The sequence below is a fragment of the Meles meles genome, chromosome 1 (genome assembly GCF_922984935.1).
Source record: "Meles meles chromosome 1, mMelMel3.1 paternal haplotype, whole genome shotgun sequence".
NCBI lineage: Eukaryota > Metazoa > Chordata > Mammalia > Carnivora > Mustelidae > Meles > Meles meles.
The window spans coordinates 100,079,891-100,103,079 of record NC_060066.1 but is presented as its reverse complement, the minus strand read 5'-3'; the positions used below and the strand labels follow the sequence as shown (position 1 = coordinate 100,103,079).

At 38.8% G+C, this 23,189-nt stretch overlaps 1 protein-coding gene across 3 annotated transcripts in view; it reads right to left on the bottom strand.

The window, feature by feature from the left end:
- The window catches only part of ST18 (ST18 C2H2C-type zinc finger transcription factor), a 106,966-nt gene that overhangs the window by 40,596 nt on the left and 43,181 nt on the right, over positions 1–23,189 (bottom strand). For all 3 annotated transcript variants that reach the window (XM_046024067.1, XM_046024083.1, XM_046024075.1), the window contains 6 exons: positions 18,402–19,193; positions 13,612–13,746; positions 11,804–11,894; positions 10,635–10,739; positions 8,431–8,624; positions 6,030–6,241 (listed from right to left, as the gene is read on the bottom strand). In XM_046024067.1, coding sequence (XP_045880023.1) covers positions 6,030–6,241; positions 8,431–8,624; positions 10,635–10,739; positions 11,804–11,894; positions 13,612–13,746; positions 18,402–19,193 — 1,529 coding nt within the window. The remainder of the gene's footprint in view (positions 1–6,029; positions 6,242–8,430; positions 8,625–10,634; positions 10,740–11,803; positions 11,895–13,611; positions 13,747–18,401; positions 19,194–23,189) is intronic.

Sequence of the window (23,189 nt, the reverse complement as noted above, 5' to 3'; positions counted from 1 at the left end):
ACGTTTACTGCATGGATTTTTTATTCAGATGTCAATAGACATCACTTCTCTCTGTGCTTGAAACTCCAAATGGCAGCACACAAAAGAGGGGGTGGTGGGAGAGGCCATAGGAGCAGGAGGGCATAACATTCAGCTGACATGGAGCCCCACTGCTGACTTCTAGCATTCTGATTTCTAAAAGCACCATTCGCCATTCTGGATCCTTATTTTAATCATTTAAATTTAAATTTAATGGGTTTTTGTGAGGGTAGACCAAAGTCCAATACTATTTATGTCTTTGCCAACTTAGGGCCAACATCAAGGACCATCACTTTCAGCCACTTTTGAGGTACTGATGCCATATATGATGTATTTATTAATTAAGTGATTGAGAAAGCACTTATTACCTTCAAGCCTCCATATTTTGGGGAAAAGAAAATTGAAAAATATATTGTTCCTACCTTTAAGGAGCTTATCTCATACATAGAGGAGATTGTTAGTGAAAGATAATTTAATAAATATAAATTATTATTCAACTGAAAGTTGAAATATTATTTCTTATATAATCCTTATGTGTATCATAAACTGAGAAGTGATTCAGAGGTCTGCCAACAGAGAAATGATTAATGAAATTATGCTGCTTTTATTCAATGGCACATTATGCGACCAGTAAAATGATAATTATGAGGATTATATTACAATAAGGAAAAGACATCTATTATGGAAAGCAGGAAACAACCTAGCATTCCTATTTTGCCTACAACCAAGGGGAAAGGGTAGAAATTTGTTCCCTGAAGAACAAAAGGGAAAACACAGAAATTACTGTACTTGTATTTAGAAGATAGTCTTAAGGCCGGTCTCCAATATCTTCCAGGCAAATGACAGCATAGTAATGTTTTAACAATTAAAAATTAAACATTCAAAGATGGTAATGAAATAAAGTTAACTTTGCCTTAAAGTTCTACTGTGAAAATTGTTAATTTTCAAAACATAGATATAAGAAGACACCACTGTTTTCCTGTATTTGTCAAGTTTTCTATAAACACAAGCGGGGATGACCACCATCCCATTTTGACTTGGCTATCAGGAAGTACAAAAATTAAGTATCCCTCAGCTTAGGTTTCTGCTGTAATTAGCTTCTGGTTTTCATCCTCTGAGTCATGATTTTTTCTTTTGCTTCAGAGTGTTGCATTTGGGGAGTATCTTTTCTGCATTGAAAGCTATCTGAAATATGTTTTTAAAGTAAGCAGGGTATTAACAATAAAAAATGAAATTAAAGTATCTTATTCTTACCAAAGAGAAATTGAGTATTAAAACAGTTAAGTTCAGAGTATAAACTTGTGAAATTTATGCAATATAAATAGGATGATGGAATTCTATTATAAATTAAATTTATAACCATTTTCCAAAAATCTTTGTCTAAGACTTGGAACTAAAGCAGAGAAAATTCTTAAGTTCACCAGCAGTCTATATAAGACATGAAGATAAGATCTTTAAGAACATAAGAAGTTGGACAGGTATGAATTCAAACTTCAGTTCCAACAGTTACAGTTATGCCAGTCAGAGAAAATTATTTAATATCTCCATAGTACTATTTCTTCACCTGCTAAATGGGATGATATCTTCTTTACAGAGTTTCTGGAAGGATTAAAAGGAATTAATATAAACAAAGTGCTTATTTACAGTGTCTGGCACTTTGTAGGTATTCAATAAGTGACAACTTATAATAAAAATAATTTGATTGGGTTTTCAAATGGTAAAAGAGACATCCCTATGCTACTGTATGCAGAGGTAAAGAGAGAATTACTAAATATATACACACATATCAGTTGGTTCCTTGTGATCTCCGACCCAAGTCTCTCATAACATTTCATTCAAAATATACAGTATAATCTGACATGATATTAAAGTAGCTGAAAAAAGCTGCTTTGGATTCTAACCATCCCAAGAGCCATCAGGCTATTTCTCATATCCGGCAGCAAGGATGATGAAGTGTTATCATGTTGTTTCTAGGCTTTATTCAAGCACAAAACAGACTTTGAACTTTAAACATTTCAAGCAAGTGTCAGTTTTTTGTTTTCTTTTAAGGCACACTGTGCATATGCCACTTTGTCTAAACAGGTGGGGAAAACACCAAAACAAACAACAGAATGCTTGGCAAGCAGAAGTGATCAGGATAAAGATAGACCGCGTGCGTGATCCTACCTCTGTTGCTAAGGGTAGGAGGAAGGAAGGAAATGGGGAGTGTCTCTGACACTGGCACATTCTCTCAGGGGCCGGAGGACAGCCTTCAGCACACCCAGCAGATCCAGGATGCTCATTCTGTGCCTGCCGCCTGTTTCTACTGAATGCTGTGTTCATAACAGCAGCAATGGTGGCCAGACGGAAGGAGGGAGTATTTGAAGCTGTGGCCCATGAACGTTTTACAAACTCATATTAATTCCAAATTAAAATGAAGGACATTATACCAATCTTAGAACGAATGAAAATACTAGTTTCAAGAGAGGGCTCATACTTCAAATTACACTAAACCATTATATTGATATTGATATCTGTTGATATTGATAAACCTAATATTGATATTACTAATTTTTTCTTCTGACTTGATTCCTCAGAGATACTTAAAGCAACATACAGGTGATTTTGGTGGTGTAGATGAATTGTGTATATGTTGAATTGTATTTTAACAAACAAGTAATTCTTTTTCACATCCACTTTGAGGATATGATGGACTCATTTGGGCAGTGGTGGGCGATGGTAGCACTGGTTTTCTCCATACGGTGTTGGGAAAGGGTCCATGAAGGAAGTGCTTTAGTGTTGGGTAGACAGTCAGGTGGGGCTAGGAAACTTTGGAAGGAGAAGAACACTGTGGAATATCCTTATTGTCCCACATTGTTTTTAGACTCTGTGGGAACTCAAAGTTGTTTTGCCTCTCTGAAGACAGCCCCTGCTCCCATTATTTTCCATAAGAATAGGGATTTTATAAATCATGAATTTAGATTTCTCACTAAACTTGGACTCAGTTGCAGGTAGCACAAGAAGTATCTGTATTAGCCCCAACAGGTGGATATGGAGGCAATTTAAAGGTTAGTGTCCTTTGGCTTGATTTTTAAAATGCGCCCACATGTGACAGCCTTTTCTATAATTTGTTCTCCAACTGGGCTCTGTAAGAAATGTCAGAGAAACTCGTTCCATCAAAGAAAAGACTGCATGGAGGCAGAAGGAAAATGAGAAATCTGCCTTCATTTCTCTGGGTTCTGATCAAAACTACCCAAGCTTCCCCTGGACTTTAGAAACGTCACCTATGAAAACACAGTTCTTTACCTGGAACAACCATTTCTTTTTTTCTGCTTCAGTCAAAAACTCCTTGACGGGACGGGTCTGTGGCAGGATCTAACATGTGTCTTGGGAAGTCCAAATCTCATAGATCATTTGGTGGGTAGAGCTAAGAGTCCATCTGCCAGAATATCTCTCTAGACATCAAAAAATTCTTCTACACTCAGCTGTAGAAGTCAATAGGGAAATTTCATACATCTCTAGATCCTTCTTTCTAAATAAGGAGCTCAAGAGATCTATGGATTTTGGCTAGCGGAAATAAACATACTAACCACCATGGAGGAAAAAAATCAAATCATAGTGGGTAGAGAATCAGGCTACTATTCAACAGGGGAAGATCATTTATATATAGTTAATCTTATATTAAGTGAAGGGCACAAAGGAAATGCAACACTGAATAGAAATGGTCTACATTGGGCAATGTTTGATCAGAGGCCATTTTTCAGGGTTAATTACTTTGGCTTTTTCTCATTTTTGCAACAATAACTATTTTTTGTGGTTTTAGGAATTTATGAGGTTCTCTTTTATATTTACAATATAAGATCCAGCTAGAACAGAATTCTGCAAATTGTTACAGTTGTGTGAGAATATGCGCATGGAAGGGGGATTCTGCACAAAGTGACACTGTAGGGTGCTGTATTTATCCTCTTTTAACCACCACTATGTCAAATGAGATCATTTTGGTAGGAAAATGGCTTTTTAAACTGCTAATGTAACAAACTCCTTCTCAAAGTCTATTGGTACACTCTGTGTCTCTTCCATCCTCCTCCTCATGTCCACGATTTGGCTTCTGCAGTTCAGACTTGGGTTGGCTGTATGGAGGACGAGACCCACAGGGCAGTTCCTGTCACCCTGGGCGGGAGTATCCGCTCCATAGAGCAACTCCGGCACACAGCATGCTCCCAATAGGAGTGTGAGAATAGATGCACAAGTCAATTACTTGGATTTTTAGAATGTGCCAATTTAACAGTCACGTTTCTGTCCAGAAGGTATTCAAGAAAAGAACAAACCATATACTGATAAGGGAAAATACCCTCAATCTTTGGTCATCTTTGTTCGATTCATTGTTTCGCTCCAGCAACTACTAGAACATGAAAAATCTGAAGGTTAAGGGCAGAATTCCGAAAAACAAACAATCTACCTGTGCAGATAGAAAGCACTCATTCCACAATCATTTGCTCAAATAATTTAAGTAGTGTTAATCATTATAATAGCGGTCCTTTTATTCTGAAAGGACAGCCTTAAACAAATAATATAAAGCGTAAGAAGGAAGATACTTTAGCATTACCCCAACTAGCTGCCTATTAGAATGTGCCTTTAAAAAGGAAGAACGTATTCAGGTTTTAACAAAATGAATAAAAATAAACTAAAGTAGCATTGCAAAGCACCCTAAATCATTCACTGATGTAAATAATTTCTGACCTGAATTCCTTTGAATTTGGAAAAGTAGGTATTTTCTTTATAATTTTCAGAGGATGCTTTTTTTCTTTGTTTAAGAACCTCATTTGTTTAAAAATTGTTTTTGAGTGGTTTTTGGCCACCAACTCTTCCTGGGGCTTACTTGGCTCAGACTTGTCCAGAAGCTAATTCTGATTCTTCTGTCAAATGCTCTATGGCACCGAATTCCCTGCTCTCCTGAAGGCCTGGCACAGCACAGGTGAGCAGCTGACCACACCAGGGATGGGGCCGCGCTTGCAGAGAGAAAGAAAGCTATCTACTCTAATCGCCTGAGTTTCAGGGTTAGGGTTTAACCCAGGAGATCTCCCACTTAAAGCAAAGGGAAAATCTCTTCTCCACATAAGCCTGGGCACTTTATTTCAGTGGGCTTCAGCCATCTAGGTAGGAAAATGATTTCTTTTCACTGAGTCTTTTGTGTCGATGGGAGTTACATGCTCTGGGCGAATGCGGTTGCAGTTTCTACCCTCCCTCTGAGGATCTGAGGATTGCAGCTACTCTGTAGCCCATTAAGCTTCTCCTCCTCCAAAGGGGAGATATGGAGGATCTTTGTTTTTTGTCGTCATCAAGGTATCAAAAACACGACATCTCCCTCATTGTTAGTCAGGAAGGAGAGGTTTATTAGAGAAATGTGATTAATTGCATCGGCCTCAGAAATGAACTTTACAGAATTTGATTCTGGATTTGAATGCTCTGAGTTCTCAAAAGTACCCCTGAACCATCTCTTGTTAACTTAAAGTATCCACGTTTTATTCAGTGTCCTTTGAGAACACGGCAGCAACTGAGACTACCTTGTGTCATACAATCGTAATGTGTGCAATAAGAAAATCTCATGAGTCCATTTTGCAACTGTTTGACAAGCCACTGTGTGGTCAAACATTTCCTACCATCTTTGACTTGCAGACAGCAAAAAGCTTCCATTTTTCAGTTTGATTTTAACGCAAGCTTCTCCCTTGTGTGCCAAAGTCCCCAACACAAAGGTAGGTTTGATGTCTATAAACCTCCCCAGCCAGGCTCCATCACTCACTTCTCCCCAGGCTTTGGTATACCGCCTTCAAGAACAACACTCCTTCACTCCTTCTGGAAGCCACAAAACTCATCCTTGTCAATGCTCCTCTGAGTCTCTTCCTAAGACGAGGAAGGGATGTGCTTTAGGGATGGGGAGCGGCATGGTAGTGAATGTGGTTAGGAACATGAAAGGCAGTTTATTCTCACGGTTCAGTCACTGGCCCACCCTCCGGGCTCTTGGACTGGCCTACCTTGGCATGCAGACTCTGTGGTTTGTTGGAGAGGATGTCTGCAGCTTCCCTGCAGCGGGTGGAAAGGTTCAGGATGGCAGCAGCTGCTGCTATGTGGGTGTCTTCACTACATTGACCGTAGCTATAAGAGCTGGCACGGCAAGGGCTCTGTGTGTGGGCGCCTGCACTAGGCAGTCGATTAGGAAATTTCCCTGGATTTGAAAAATGCTTTGCTGTTGAAGAGAGATTTGATTAGCAATTGCATGTACGTGTTTTAGTCACTAAATAGATTTGCTTTAGAGATATAACTTCTTACATTAAAATACGTTAAGAATAAATTTAAACATGATCCATTATCCATTGGTACACTCAATGAAGGTTATTGAGATTGGTTTTCATAGAAGTTCACAGATCGAATGATGTGATGGCTGGGGAAGAACGTCTATTCTCTTAATATTTTTCATATTTATGCTTCTTAAGGTAAAAACTCTGTAACTTATATTATGGGACAGGTACACTGGCAGCATTTGTGGCAAAAATTATGGATTAAAACTACACTGGCAAAATCCATCAGGGACTACGGAGGCTTAAGACTTGGATATCTATGAACTGTGTATGTGTGAAGACCAGTAATTCCAGTAGCAAAAAAAAAAAAAAAAGAAAGAAAAAAAAGTGCACCCTTTCAACATTTGTTTTCACAATAACAATTTATATTTAGACATAGAACTGTATTTTTATTATTTGATATACAGGTTTGTTTTGTGCTTAAACCAGTAGAAGTTGTTCTTAATGTCTGACCAAATGGAACTAAATAAATGGTAGAGCCTTTAATGAGCTAGCATTTTGCATATTTAGGTAGAACATGATAAGTAAAGGACAGAGAAAGTGTTCTCAGGGTGAGCAGAAAGGCAATTTTAGTTATCAAGGCTGAGTTTCTGTTTTATGTTTCTGTTGTGGCAACAAGGCATTACGGAGAGAGAGAATTAACCATATTTTTCTTCACTCTGGGTGTTTGTAAACATCGCTCAAGGTTATGAGAGGAATACCCAAGATTTAAGTGGGATAATATAGAAACATTTAGTTATTTATTTTGCTGCATATTGTTTACTCTAAACTTTGATCATTATTTTTCATGAAGCAATTTAAAACATTTCCAACTGTGACCCTACAATTATAAAAAATACAAAAAGTCACTGAATGTTTGCATTTTTAAACAATATCTACATTATATGAGTATATAGAATGCCCTTAACTAGCTTCACTTGAATTAAACATATATGTATATGTGTATGCATATGTGTACATTGTATATAAACATTGTGTATCTGTGCATATATAATTTTTCCCCAAATCTAACAGGTTGTTGATGTTATTTAGGCTAAGCCCTATTTTTAGTCAGAATAGACAGAGTATCTTTTGTAGTATAGCATACATATTGTTAATGGGCCAACTCCTTTCAAGTATGTTTATCAGTGCTACGTTTTATACAGCATCTAGTTCTTTGAAAGAATTGACCAACATCACAGAATGAAACCCATGTTATATGTTCCTAAAAGCACTCAGTGTAGGTTCAGAGGTATGAGATCAAAGGGATTCCATAGATTTGCATGTTGTGAAGAATCCACGGTCTATGGAGGACTCAATTGGGGAATTATTTCACTTCTTTCCTTATGATACCATAACACAGGATTCATATCTGGGTTCATCCCAATGTTCACTTTCTTACCTTTTCATTAGACTATTCAAGAACTCTAAAACACTTGAAGACATGTGTTAATAAAAACACCAAGTTGTATATATTACACCATCTTTGAGTTATGATCTTCTATACAGATGTGCTACCATTAGAGTATTAACACATTTTAAATGATTCTATATTAATTCTTCAATATGTGGATAAACCTCTCCACTGTCACACATATTGCACCTATTGTAAAATCTTGATTTCTGAACTGTGAGTTTCTTCCAAGACCTTCACTTTTTCTCTTTCAGTCCAAGTGCTTTTGCTGATTTAAGTACTACTTTAAGTAGTATTTCAATATTTTACCTGTTAAATTTCCATAATTTCAACATGAATCAAAATTACTGTGTTGTGATGACTATAACAGTTTTTATTAATCCCAAACCCAGCTGAATGTGAATTAAATATTTCTTTAGAATTACTGTATTTTGATTCAACAATGGCATGATATTTGGAGAATAATTAGTCTAGTAACTATTCACCATGTTCAGTTTAACTTCATGTAAAATCAGTAATTCTGATCAAGTTATCACTTGATAACTTATTTTTATTTCACTGCACAATATATTTTCTCTCCTCCCTGCAGTAAATAATGTATTCTAGATTTGAGTACAGCCTTGCCCCAAAACACACATAGACAAGATGCATTTTTGGGAATAAGGATTAGAATTTGAGGCTTACATTCAGGAAATGGTGGTGTTTTTCGTCCTTGACCTGTTTGTATGAGGGGACGTTTACCAAAAACCTGGGCATCGAAACTGGCATAATCGAATGGTACTTTTCCAAACTTCTCTTGTTCTTTTGACACTGTGGCTCTGGGAGAGGAGATGGCTTGTGATCGGAAATTGAATTCAATTTGTTTCACCAAGCTTGTCCTGAAGAAAGAGGGGAGAGTTCAAAAGAACTATGATGAAATTCTTAGTGAGCATATTAGCATCAGAATTTAAAGCAGATCCGATGTGTCATGCCTGTCAGTACCCACAGAGACAGTGTACTATGGAAAAGAACTGGTCACAGTATGATAAAAGAGAGAACTCTGTGCTGGGAGTGAAAGATGGGAGGCACCAAGGGTTCTGGATGGCTATGGCGAAGCTACATGTTGTGGGTCTGTCTCCCATTGATAAAAGAGGAATTTGCAATTTTGCATTTGTCTTATGCAGATACAATGAGCAGCAAGTATTTAATGTCTGTTAGCACTTTGAGTTCCACAGAGAAAAACGCCATCTAACTATCATTAGGGCACTGACAAGGTGTGCACATTCTACATATTAAGACTATTAATCAGCCTGATGGTAAAAAGTAACATTTGTAGCTGGTGGGGAAATGGCATTGTAGTCCATTCAAAAGAAGCGATGCTAAATCCCACTCTCCAGCAGAGTTGACAGGAGCCTGACATCTAACAGGGCAGCATACACACCAGAAACTTCACTTTTGAATTGTGAATTTCTTAGACTTTTTACCTTTTTCCCTTTGTCTCAGTGTTTTTGTTGATACTTCAATATTTTATCTGTGTAATTGTTATCATTTCAATATGAATCAAAATTTTGCATCATAATAGCTATCACATTTTGCAATAGAATTACCTTAATCCAAGCTATGAGTTAAATATTCCCTTACAATATTCCCTTACTGTATTGGGATTAAACAAAGGCATCATATTTGTGTAGCACCAATCCCAGTCAAGAAAAACACAAACATAGTCTAATGGTAAATGAATATAAACAAATACACCTTTCAGAATTTAGCAATATCTAAAATACTTATGTTGTTCTTTTGTTTTCCACCAAAGAATGCCTGAGACTCATCAAAATGTCAAAATTTCAATGATATTTCTTGGATTACATAAAAAAAAACATTTAAGCTGCTACATTAAAATATTTGAAAAAGCAGTTGATCTTATTATTAGATATGTAACTTGGTGTATAACCCTAACATATCTTCATTCTAGTCTATAACACATTTTTTAAGAAGTTAGGAAAATAAGACTAAATACTATTTCTACATTTGATAAATAACCTACTTATGGAGAAACTAGAGGATATGGCCATATTAACCAAGAAACTTGTTAGGATTTTTAATTGCTAGTTATTCAGTAATTCATGATCTTTGCTTGACATATGTTCTTCACTCATCTGATTTTGACTCTTTAATTAAATCTCTAAGAGCACATATTAAGGGAAGCCATATCTTGAAAATGCTTGTAATAACAATGTTGTATTTCAGTGTCTCAGTAACAGTGAAGATCTGGTTATCTGTTTTAATCCTGAAATAACTTTTCCTATCTATATGATTTATTATTAATAAATGTATAACTTTACATTGTGTCATCACTTGTGGTTTATTATTTAAGTATAAGTAAAGTCTTCCAAACTGCTGGAGATTGTGAAGTACCAGGCAAACAGGAGATATTTCATTAACACTTATCAATTCATGGAATATATTTTGTCTTAAAGAAATTATATGTATAGTTGGAATAGAGGAATGCATATATAACACCACATATTTTGGGTGGGTGTGAGTGATTTATGAAGGCATTATCTGCAGGGAGAAAGGTTAATCAATCATCAGGAGGGCTTACCTGACTAGTGGGATGGGTTGCATTTAGTGACACAGAATTTTGATTAATGTATGTTATACACTTTATTTCTTTTAGATTCATCCACATTATGTTACCTTTACATATAGATTAATTTCATGTTAAGCTTCTCAGGGTCTAGCAGTTCATTTAAGTGAGAGTATGATTAACTGGACCAACCTCTCAAATAGACATTTGTAGTTGTGAACGAAGGTCGGGCCGTAGTGAACTGGCACATGAGGGGAGCTGGATGCATTGCATAGGGGCATGGCATGGACAGACTACTAGGAACATCATGGGAGGGTCCTACCTGTGAACCTGGTCAGGACACTGCCCGGTTTTGGGTGAATCAAGCTGATTTTTGTCCTGGGACATTGCCAATTTTTCAGCTGCAGCAATTGGACAACCAGAAAGACTGTTAAAAAAAATAAAAATGAGGATTTGAGTTAAAAAGATAAAATAATTTGCTTTGGCATGCACCTCACAACATACTTGCACACATTAAATGTTAAGTCATATTAATAGTTCACTTAGCACCTTTCTCATGCTAATAGATCCCAAAAGTGTTTTGCAAACTACCGTGTCAACGTTTGCACCCCAATCCCATCTAAGAAGTGATGAGTAACAAACTCACTTTTAAAAATCGGAAAATTATGTAAGGGAATTATTCTGAAATTCTATAACATTTTAAGTAGAATGCACCCACTCCAATTGCAATGTGCCCAGCTATAGATGTTAGCATGATAATCCTATGATTTATCTCAAGATTTTTAGAAAAATGTTAGGAACTTAGTTTTAAATCAGTTTAAATTTAAAGTATAGGATATGAAGTTTTCTGGCAATATGCTTATGAGTTACATAGTATCTTGTGAGCACATAATAGAGACACAGTATATATTTACATACCACACAATACATTTGTATGTAAATGCACATGTGTGTTTAGTGAGTAGAAATCTCAACGTAATGAATCTCAATGAGATGAAATGATGTTTATCTTCCTCCTGGCTTATAGTCAGAACCACAGTAGATTGAAGCCCTTTTGGTACCTTGTTAATGTTTATTGGATGGGACCCAAGACAAACCCTACACAACCCTTTTCGGTGTCAAAACGGTTATGGTGAAGTTCCAGAGCAAATAAGGACATGTTCTGTTATTATGACTATATGAATGTATAACTTTAATGTTCAAATAGAACATTTTTTTTGTTTGCCTGTCTGTTAAATGATAATTTCTCAGAAAGTTGTTTTTTTTGTTTTTTATCTATTTGTTTTTTTTTTGTTTCTATTTGTTTTGTTCTATTTGTATCTGTTTTATCTATTTGTTTTTTATCTGTCTGTTTCTTGTCTATTTCAAGTGGTAACATATTTGATAGTGATCCAGAGATTTTGATGACACAGTGTTAGTTCCTTATTTCCTCTGTGGAAAGTGTGTCTCACTTCTCTTTGTTAGGTAAGAGTAGCATCTCATCACAATTACCTCCTGTGGGTGTTGCGGTTGCTGTTCACGTGCCCTCTTCCCGTGCATCCTGGGGTGGGACACTTGAGCACGTTTTCATGCATGGCAAGAACTGAGCACAAAATATCACAAAAAGAAAAGAATAGTATACCATGAATACATAACATGCTAACAAACCTACTTCTCAACTTTGCATTCATAAGAATTTGGTTATATAATCTGCCTTTCTTCCCCCCATAAATGTTCAGGTTGAAATTAATAAACACTCAAGAACTTCAAAAACTAAATTCAGCAGCGTGTTCAAGTTTTAGTTTCTCTAAACGTCATGTCATGGTTAACACTAGACTTAAATAAGACTATTCTGTTTCTATTTAACTTAAAATGAGAGGCTCATAACCTTCCTTTTATATTTATGTGCTTTTCCTTGGAAAAGTGGATGGAGAACATTATTTGTCAAGTAGTTCCTGTTAACTTTTCACCATGGTGTGAACTTCTGAATATAGCGTTCTTTATTTTCTAAGAGATATTACTTTGATTCTTGTCCATTGCTCCCCACTCCCCACCCACACTGCCATTCAGTTATTAGTGGAAGAGCACGGTTGAATGAACAACTCGGTAATCACTTTGAGAAACTGGTAATCTGCTGGGACAGTGCTGAACAGATTAGATGCACTGATTTGTAAAGCTGTGTTTTTGAGAAGGGTGATGCTGAGGCATTCACACCACTGTGGTTTGTATGACCCATGGGTGTTTCAATATGTAGGTTAAAGAAGTAGAGGATGTAACACATTGATACTTCAAAAAACTTAGAAGACAGCCTTTTCCTTCTCCTCCAGTTTCCTAGCTCCCATCAGGGCTGAGGGTAGAGAAGCCACCAATGTTTGCTCTTGCTCAGGACCCTCTGCTACTACAGGATGCCCTCGAGAGGCATGGCAGGCATCACAAGTTCCTATAAGGAATGGGGAGATGGGGAGTAGGGAGGACCCTGGTGATGATGCACTTTTTTTTTTTTTAAAGACTCCATGCCCAGTGTGGAGCCCAGCTCATGGCTTGAACTCACAACCTTGAGATCAAGACCTGAGCTGAGATCAATAGTAGGATGCTTAACCAACTGAACCACCCAAGTGCCCCTGGAATGCACTTCTTATATTTAGATGATGCACTGAGGCCAAAACCACTCCTGGGCTTCAGGAAGCCACACCTCTGGGAGAGAAAGGACTGTGCAGTCCACAGTTTTTTAACCATGAGTTTTATTTTCTGTATTCTGATGCTTTGCATCTGGGCCCTGGCAAACCCTGGAGACACTGTCCTTTCAAACAGCTTTTAAAGGCAAATCAACCAATTGTGAGCCCATGCCCAGCTGCCTCTTTTATTAGACTCACATTCTCCACCTGCCAGGTATCAGACACCCATAGACAACCCTCAAGCTTTGGAGCCTACTTGAGCTAATTCAAACTAGCCAGTCTTAAAACTGCTTACTTTGCTCCTTCCCACAGAAACTGGAATTTCCCCCCGTCCCTGGCCCCTGATGACCCTGATGCTCCCCTGTGTGGCCCTGCCTGCTGTGGCACACACCCACCCTTCAGGAAATATAAAAAATTCTCTTTGCAATGTCGGTTGTCTCCTGACCTACTGTCCTAACTGTACCCTCAGGTTGTCTATTAACACATTGATTTTAAACACCCAGCTAGATGGAAATTTTCTTGACACAGAAAGGAAACTTTATATTTCCATTCCAAATTCCACATTGGAGGAGAAAGAGGATAAGATCATGATGCTGTGGTGCACTAAGAAGAAGCCTACTGGTTTTAAGGCTATGTCATACTCACTTTCCAGGGGAACCCGCACTTTGTGGGGGCACCCCGAAAGGCTGCGGTGGTGGGGGTAGAGTCCTGTCACGTGTCCTGTGCCATCGCACCCGGGGATAGGGCACTTGGTCTCCCTCTTTTCAGGCCTCGGTGAATCTACAGAGAAATTAAATCAAGAGATTCATCTGGCTCTTCTTTCCCTCCCCATTCACTAGAGTGGCCTTGCAGGGTGACATTCTCACTTCGCTCAGTTTTTACAGCATAAACATTCTTCTCACATTGCCTTGAATTAAGACCCTCAACTAAGACCTGTGGAAGCATAAAAAATGTTTTCAATTTTCTTGGTTTTCTAAGCAAAGGCTGACACAGGGCAAGGGAGTGTTAAAATACAGAGATGGTTTTAAGTTGTCATATCATATATTGTAGTTAGTGTCTCATTATGAAAAACGAACCCTATGCCAGAGGCAGAGGATGCCCAAGCTCTCGAAAAGGAAAAAAAAAAGTGAGAAAGAAGAAAGAATGTATTTAAACTAAAACTATCTCTTATTGAAAGGGTCTCAAGAAAGCCAGATTCCAAATGATAAAACAAAGAAGTCACCCCATCTAAGAAGGGTTGCTCTGATCTTGTTCCTGCAGGTCCCTGGCCTCCTGTGGCCCTAAGGTTCTAGGTCCAAGTGCTGCTTCCACATACATGTAGAGCCCTCTCTGGCCAGAGTCAGGGAGGGAGTCAACAATGGCATCTTGTGCCATGCCCAAACAATCGGCCATGCTGCAGAGGGCCCAGATCCCTAAATCTCAATGCATTGCCACTTTGGATCGATCAGGAGAGAACAGCTACGGAGAAGCAGCTTTCATTTTACTCTGAATGCAGAAACTGAAAACTCAGGTGATAGGAAGACAGCCTGGCAAGGAAACATTCTAGGAAGAATGGAAATACAGGGTGGGGTTGGCCTTGGGTGGTCTGTACCACCAAGAACATTGGGGTATAGAAGGGGACCACAGGTGCCAGGGGGCAGAGAAAAGGGGCACTTTGTAACACCCCTAGTCAGGCTGCCGTGGGGCATTGACCTAGAGAGGGAGGTTGGAGGATGAGCTGGGGTTTTAATCTTCCAGCCCACACTTTGCTGAGGGTTATATGAAAGGTTATATAAATTTATAAAATAAATAAGGATTATCATGAATATTGGTGGGGTTAGAGCTACCACAGCAGAGGCCTTCTGCAGATATTTTCATACTTGTGACTGAGATAATAAACCGAAAACAGAAATGCATTTTTGGAGCCCAAATCACACCCCTAATTTGTGCCTGGAATGATATACCAATCCCTGGGACAATCTTGTCTCTCAGCACTGACGATCAGAGGACCAGAATCACAATAGACATGGGAGCCTCAGAGAAAGGACCAGTGTGGAATGGAGGCTGGCCGCAGGCTTCTCAGAACACGAAGTATCACGAATAATGAATCCACTTGATGCTGAGAGTGAAAATAAATAATCTGTGTGATCCTGCCTTAGGAAAGCTGTCGGCGGTTGACTCGGGGGCAAAATCCTGCTGCGTGAGGATGCGGCGGACCCATATGCTCCTGCTCCAAGCCTAGTACCGAGAGCAGAGCAATGTTGCGGGACCCGAAAGCCGTCTCCAGGGTGGGATATTGCGATGAGCAGACGTGCCTCTGTGATACCACGCCACTCCAGTTGTTGGATTGTAAACAGTCCTGGGCAGATGGGCACAGCAGGTTGTATGTAATGCAATTATTTGGGGGCATGCTTTCAATAAAGGGGGAGGAGCCAAGGATCCTTCAACTTAGGCACACACTGCCTGGGAGGGAAGGTCAGCAGAGAAAACTGGAAATCGAAAGTGAGAAATGAACAGCCCAAAGATAAGGATGCCCTAAGTACCAGACATTTATGTTTCGTGAAAGACAGGATTTAAATGTCATGGTGTCAGGATTGTTCTCTGTCTTTTGCAAGAAACAAAGAGGCATATTAAGAGTTTTGACATGTTCTTTGACTTTTATGGCTATATATTTTAGTTAATCCAAAAATGTTACTAATTTTGAAGTTGTTCTAGGCCTATAATATCTGTAGATGGAGAGTCAAAAATCCATGAAGTTTGATTCAAGTGACATTACGGTGGTTGACACTGCATATGAGAGGGAATTAGAAAAGAGGAAAAGCAATGTGGGTTTTGATGTCCTTCCTCCCTTGGACCTGGTCCAGGTGAGGCCACATTTCTAAACCACATTGAAAGGTTTGGCGCTGTGCATTTCCCCTCCTTGCCACATTATTTGTCTATAGGAAGCCAGAGAGGGTGTAGGAGATAAGGCCGGGCTGGCACCTGATCAGGTGTGATCCACTGACAGTCCATCATGCACGTTTGTCTGCAAGCCTTCTCTGCTGGGTGAAACAGATGCCATGAAATGCTCTGTGGGGCAAAACCTGTTTGCATGATAAGAAGGCAGAGCTTGCGTTCTCAGGTGACTCTCAGGCCTGGCTCTTCCTCTCCTTTTATTTTCTTTGCTGAATGCTGCATAATGAGAGTGACCTTATACTCTGGTGACCTTACATGTGGGTATGCCTGGGACTATCTTATTCGCACCTGATACACTCCTGTGATTGTAGCACTCCCCTTTGCTCTGAAAGTGCCTTAGGCTGTACAATAAATCCTATGATGACTCCATACACACTGTGACCTAAAATCTCACTAAATCTTAGTAGCAACAAGATAACTGAACTTTAAAAAAAATATTTTTAGAATTGTTGACTCATCTGCAGCCTTGGGTAAAACAATATTTTAAAATGCTAGTGTTCTCTCCTTTAACAGAGGGGTCTCATGCCCAGTGTATATGGGAAATTAGAAAGATATTGTGAAGATCATGAATCTCAGTTGGTATGAATATTGACCTAAGAGCATGGAATGCACACCAGAGGAAGAAGCTGCTCATAAGTCACTGTGTCCCACATCTTGGATGAGGAACAAGGAAATCACTATCTAACTTGGACTCTGCAAGTACCTTCTAGATGAAGCTTATAGTTCCCATGCATTATGGGCCTTACCTCTTTTTGCCTCTCTTTCATACTAGTCTGGTTTGGACCTCTTGAAAGGCTTTGAACACTGCAAGGCAGGACCATGCCCCACACAATAGGATATATTATTGAATTAGCCAGTCTCATTCATAATTCTCTAAACCTTATATCACCCATGTTTACAAACACAGATTCAATTGCCTTGGTAATTTTTGAAAACAAGAAGTTTTAAGTTCTATAAAAATGACCAAAGGATTGTCAAATATTTTAAGCTATGGCACAAAGAATTAAAGTTTCTCCAAACACTGAATTTCATGGAGCTGGAAGATATCATCAGTTGCAACATAGTGCTGCATTTTGTGTGTTAGCAAGCAAGAAAAAAATTACTGAAAATTAAATTATGGCATACCCTTTTGATTTCAGAGATGTTAAAATGGGAAAACTGTGTACCTTAGAATAAATGAAATATAGTAGGTGACAAATTATGACTTTTTAGGATTTGAGGTCAATTTTATCTATTTTTTTTTTGGTTTTGTAGCCCATAAAAAAATAACAAATATGCACACAGGCAAGTTTAGCACGTTGCATATTAGTGGAGTACACAAAGCTCACAGTGGGTCCTGTCCCAAATCACACACTACTCATTGATATTCTGTCTTGATCCTAATCCTGGCAAGTGTGTTTGCATAGCATTATTATCTTGCTCCTCACTACATGACATTATTTTATTCTTTGTTTTGTTTTCTCAGCTCTGAGCTGCAAGACAATAATTGACAAGATTGCAGGTGAGTACTAAAATAGACCCCAAATGACAAAATATACAGTTTATTTCTGCATAAATCTCAGAAAGCAGATCATCCAAACCATAACTAACATATTATTCTTGTAAGCTTTCTGGGGACATGACCTTAATTTTCTCTAAGATATTCTAATTCTGTGGTTCTTTGACTTTAAGGTACACAAGAATCATCTGAAAAGCATGCTTTAAAAAAAGGCAAGTTCTGGAGCAGTAAGTCTGATAGGATCCTGGAAATACCCATCTTAAACAAGCCTTCTAGGCACTTGAGAACCACCATTTGGGAACTATCACCAGGTCCATCTGGTGTAAGACTCAGGGTGGGGGGAGGAGTAGCATTATGGGAGATAGGACATAATTTCACTAAAGTTGAGGAACAGTTTTAAGGCCTTCTCCAAGCACATTTATTCTTCTCATTCATGTTTGGACCAGATATTTGTGGCCCTGATTTAGAGACCTGGTAAAAGCACAAGGCTTCTAAAGGCATTAACATTCAGTTTTATTCTAAGAAGGATCAGAGCATCTTGTTCAACTTGCCAGTAGCTTGACATTATTTTGAAGCTCCTCCAAAGGAGTCAGATGATCCCCAAAAGAACATGGGAAAGAAAAATTTAATTTCTGGAATTGATTAGATTAATAAAATGATTTAAAATCCAAAAAGTACTAATGTCCTTCTAGCATGTCCAATATAGTACTGTACAAATACTATATATTTTTTTAAAAGCTGTCAAATTAAGAGAAAAAGAGACAATGATTCCTTTTTCATGTGTAAAAACATCGCAAAACTGACCAAGCTTAATCTGAGAACAAGCTAGAGAGCAGAGAGAGGGAAAAAAAAAGATACTGTTATTTTACAATATGAATTGGGTTTTAAATTGCATCAAGTTGCCAAAAGCTATCTGGAAGTGATAATCAAATCTTCCTAATTTTTCTTCCAACCCTCAAAGCAATTTTATTTCTAAAATAAATGCAAAAAAAATGTCTCTTACGTTTATTGTTAAAGATTTGTCTTCCACCCATGTCAATAACTTTGGTTTGTCTCCTTTCCCCAGCAAGGTGTTCCAGTAGAAACCTGTCCAACTCTTTGTAGGTGTTATGGAAAACACAACCTCGCTCAGCTTGGACAGCAATCGCCTGCTCCAGCAAACTCAAGTTCCCCTTTGCCTTCTCCAGGTCAACAGATTCTTCTGTCATGACTGCCAGACACTCGTTATCATCTTCCTCCATCCCAGTGAATGAGGGCTGGGCTTTGCTGTCCCGCAGTTCCATAGGAGCATTCTGTGGGTCTCTCCTTTCTGTTTCAGAATCACACATATTTTCACAAGAGATAAACTTGTCACCTTCAGTTTTTATTTCAGCAACTTCCAATAGGTCTTTTCTATTATCCACTAGAATATACTTTGGGACCTTGTGTGGTTTGGTTTCTTCTGAGAAGTTGGAGCCACTGTCCCAACCATTCTCTGCACTTTCAGAGTTACTTTCACTGTCATCCGAGGAGCAGAACTGAAGCTGGGAATCATCAATCTTTTCTTTTCCATCATCAGAATGAATCATAAAGCACTCATCGGCTTCATCACTCTCTGCTTTTAGAGACTGGATGCCACTGTCATTTAAATTCTCACTTATGGTCTGAACAGACACATTTTTTTCAAATTTCCCCAAGTGCATTAAAGATTTGACCACAAGCTCTTGATAGCAGCCATATCTGTCTTCCTTCCCATTGGAGTTTTCTTGTGCAGTCGAATGAAGGTTTTCATCCACAGGTTTTATCATGATTTCTTCTATGGAAAAAGAAAGCCAATACTTAAAATACAACAGCAAAAAATATTTTAAGAAAATTGCACCAATAAGTAGATGAGAGACAGATTTATATACATATATATGTGTATATATATATATATATATCATATATATGCATCATAAGTACCACATGTAAATATGTGGATTCTATCAACTTTATAAACACTGAAGAGAAAAATATATATGAATGAATATGAAACAAAACAAAACAGACTTTAATGTTCTGAGAATTGCATTTAAAGAAGTGAGCTAGTAAAATTTTCAGCATATTAACAGCTAATTGTTTCCAGGGTACTGAAATAGATACTTAGCAATAACAGAATGCTGAATGTGAAATTGTTGTTACTGTACCTCTTATATTTGCAAATCCTAACCAACCAGAAGGAAATAAAATATGTATAATACTATGCATAAAGGAAACATCAAATTTCTCTGCTAGCATGGCAGTGTATTTTCAAAGCTTATTTGGTTTATGTTCACTGCCTCCACAGTTTCTCAAACATACCTTCAGATTTTATGGGATGTTAGTTAAAAGACAGAATACATCCACATATAGATGATAACTAAGAGTTCTGAAGCTTTCAAGGTTTCCTGTTGACTTTCAGAACCGTCACACAGAAATTCCATGTCAAGGGAAATATAAGTAAATGGAAGAATTAGCATGATCAAATATCTTTTTTAAATTTTATTTATTTATTTATTTTTAAGGATTTTATTTATTGATTTGACAGAGAGAGAGATCATAAGTAGACAGAGAGACAGGCAGAGAGAGAGAGAGAGGAGGAAGCAGGCTCCCTTGCCGAGCAGAGAGTCCGATGTGGGACTTGATCCCAGGACCCTGAGGTCATCACCTGAGCCGAAGGCAGAGGCTTATTAACCCTCTGAGCCACCCAGGTGCCCCCAAATATCTTTTTTTTTAAAGATTTTATTTATTTATTTGACAGAGAGAGAGATCACAAGTAGGCAGAGAGGCAGGCAGAGAGAGAGGAGGAAGCAGGCTCCCTGCGGAGCAGAGAGCCTGATGCGGGGCTCGATCCCAGGACCCTGAGATCATGACCTGAGCCGAAGGCAGCGGCTTAATCCACTGAGCCACCCAGGCGCCCCCCAAATATCTTTTTTTTAAAGGATTATTTATTTGTTTATTTATTTGAGAGAGAGAAAAGAGAGACTGAGGGAGAGATTGATAGCAGAGGTTAAGAATCTCCAGCAGACTCTGTGCTGGGTGCAAAGCCCACCATGGGGCTTGATCTCAGGACCCTGAGATCATGACCTGAGCTGAAATCAGAAAGTTGGAAGCTTAACCAACTGAGTCACCCAGGCTCTCCAGCATGGTCAAATACATAAAATAGTGGCACATTTTCTGGCCTGGTACGTGCATGCATTTGCGTAAGAAGGCAGTGAGATGAGAGATGGAGATGACCAAGTATGTAGAACATCAACGAATTGTTTTCAGTAGCCGGATGACTGGAGTCTTGACCGTCAAAGAGCCTTGGGACTAAGAGCAGGTCTCCACATGCTAGTCTGTCCAGAACAGTCCACTGGATCTGTCCCAGTCCGGTTATTAGTGTCATCCCCTTCATCCTTGTCAGTGGCCCAGCTGCAGTGACAGTATGTGTATGTATAGTCATATGTATATCTATATGCATGCATGCATATATGTATACATACACATATACACACATGTATTATATCTATATATAATATATACGCACACACATATACACATATGTGTGTATATGTGTGTGTGTGTGTGTGTGTGTGTATATATATATACATATACATATATATATATATATATATATATATATATATATAATGATAGCCTACCCAAGCCTGCACCCAATTAAGGGTACAATTCAGGGTGCAAATCTGCTAGTGTTCCAGCCCTGGCTTAACATGCATGGTGATCAGGGGAGCATGACACCCAGCATACATGCTGCTGTGAAATGCACCAGACAACCCAGCAATGGTCCCCTTAAATATTCATTCAGACAAAAGAAGAAGGAGAAGAAGAAGGAGGAGGAGGAGGAGGAGGAGAAGGACCATTTCTGTGTCTCTGAAGGCAGAGTGGAGGATGGGCAACACAAAATAATAAGCCCCCTTAAAGACTGTGTAAGACACCAAGTGAAGTGCATTCTGTGTTAATAAACATCTTTGGAGGGAAGAAAAGGACAGCCATCCTGCGTGATGGCTGCAGGAGAGGGTGTCTGTGGAGGAGACAATGTGCCTTTTTTGGTCTCATTTAATTTTTTATAAACATTGTCTCTGACAAGGACACTCAAAAATACATCTCCATCATCTTCCTTTCTGGTAATTATCTCCCTAAATCAACACTGGACTGCCAGGATCAAGTAAATATTGCCATAGTAACTAAAAGCATTTTTGGATGAAGGGAAGAATTTAGTCACAACACTAGCCCCTTTAAATAATGCTGATTATAGGGTGCAGTCTTTTGTTGGGATCTATTCAACATAAACTGAAAAATTTAACGTTTTACTTCCTAGAAAAGAGACTGGATAAACAAGCACATCACATTTGATAGGATGGTCTTTTCCCTTCTGAATTCATATCAGAGGAATTCCAGGTTTAAATAATATATTAAACATAGTCTAAAATGCAAATGAAGTTTTTCTCAATATCACGGTTGGCTATTAGGAGAAAGTGTAAAGGGTTATGATAATTTTAAAGTATTATGAACTACAGAAAACAAATAAAAAGCATTTTCAGTGAATATGCTCAATTCATTGAACTATTCTCTCACTCCACTTAACTACCCACATGTGTACAATAATGATTTATAGACATTATACCTAATTATGCATATTTGGGCTGTGTTAGAGTGCTAACAAAAGCTCTAGAAAGCAACAATTACCTCTGTTGCTTAGCTACATAGTTTAAAATATTCCTATTAAGTGCAGATCACCAGAGAGGCGGGAGTGACAAAAACGCACATGTGCAGGACAATGCGTTTCCCTGTGCTGCTGCCAACTGCTAGCATTTTGGGTCATTTCCAGTTTACATAATTGTTTGGTTCAACTGTTTGTTATATGCTAAAAGAAAATATTTATTAATTATTCTTCAGAAAGAGAGGAGTCCTGCCGATAGAGGTGCCTACGTGCATCGTACGAGATGGTTTCCAGGGATGTTCCACAAATCTGCAAACCAACTTTCCATATACCTACCCCTCTCTGGCTTTCGCTGTCATTAGAAGAAAAAAAAAAGTTGAGTTAGCTTTTGAACCTGACAGATCTGTGACTTGGTTCTTGTTTCTCCTAGCTCTATAATGGGCTGCCTACGTGTTTACGTTAGTGTGTTTTTATTTTCGTGGGTGGCTTGATGATTCACTTTGTACCTTTGTCATCGAAACAACTAACCTGATTTGATTCCGGGCTTGCGTGCTCATGTCTGTGCAAACCCCAAAGGCATCCTTGACCTTTCTGAACCCTGTGTCTTCATTTACACGGTGAGGCACATTGCAGAATTTACACACAAGAGCACGCAAAACAGGTGCCACACAACAGGTGTTTGGTAAATGATGGCTGTCTTCTCCCTTCCCCAGATACACATTCAGGGCAGTGTAACGGCAGGCAGGCGATACAAGGGAGCCTCCACATAAATGAGGTGGGGCTGTGTTCTGCTTAGAATAAGCAGTGAAACTGATCCCTGAGAGAGGGCACAGCCCACACTGTGAAGGAGGCTCGGCCACTTTACCACCCATGCCATGCAGGCTATGGAACTACTCATCAACAGCCTTCAGAAACTGGGGCTTCAAAGCCCAGTGCACAATGTGGAGGGAAACCCACAATGGGTTTGAGGTCCAGAGACTAGGGCTGAACTGCTGGCTCAGCACCACCTGCCTGTGTGACCCTGGGGCAGGTCTGTGTCTCTGAGTCCTGGTTCCTCATCATTAAATGAGGATGATCCAGTGACATCCTAGGACAATAAACTGTTATGCTCCTGGCATGGTGTTCAGTTCT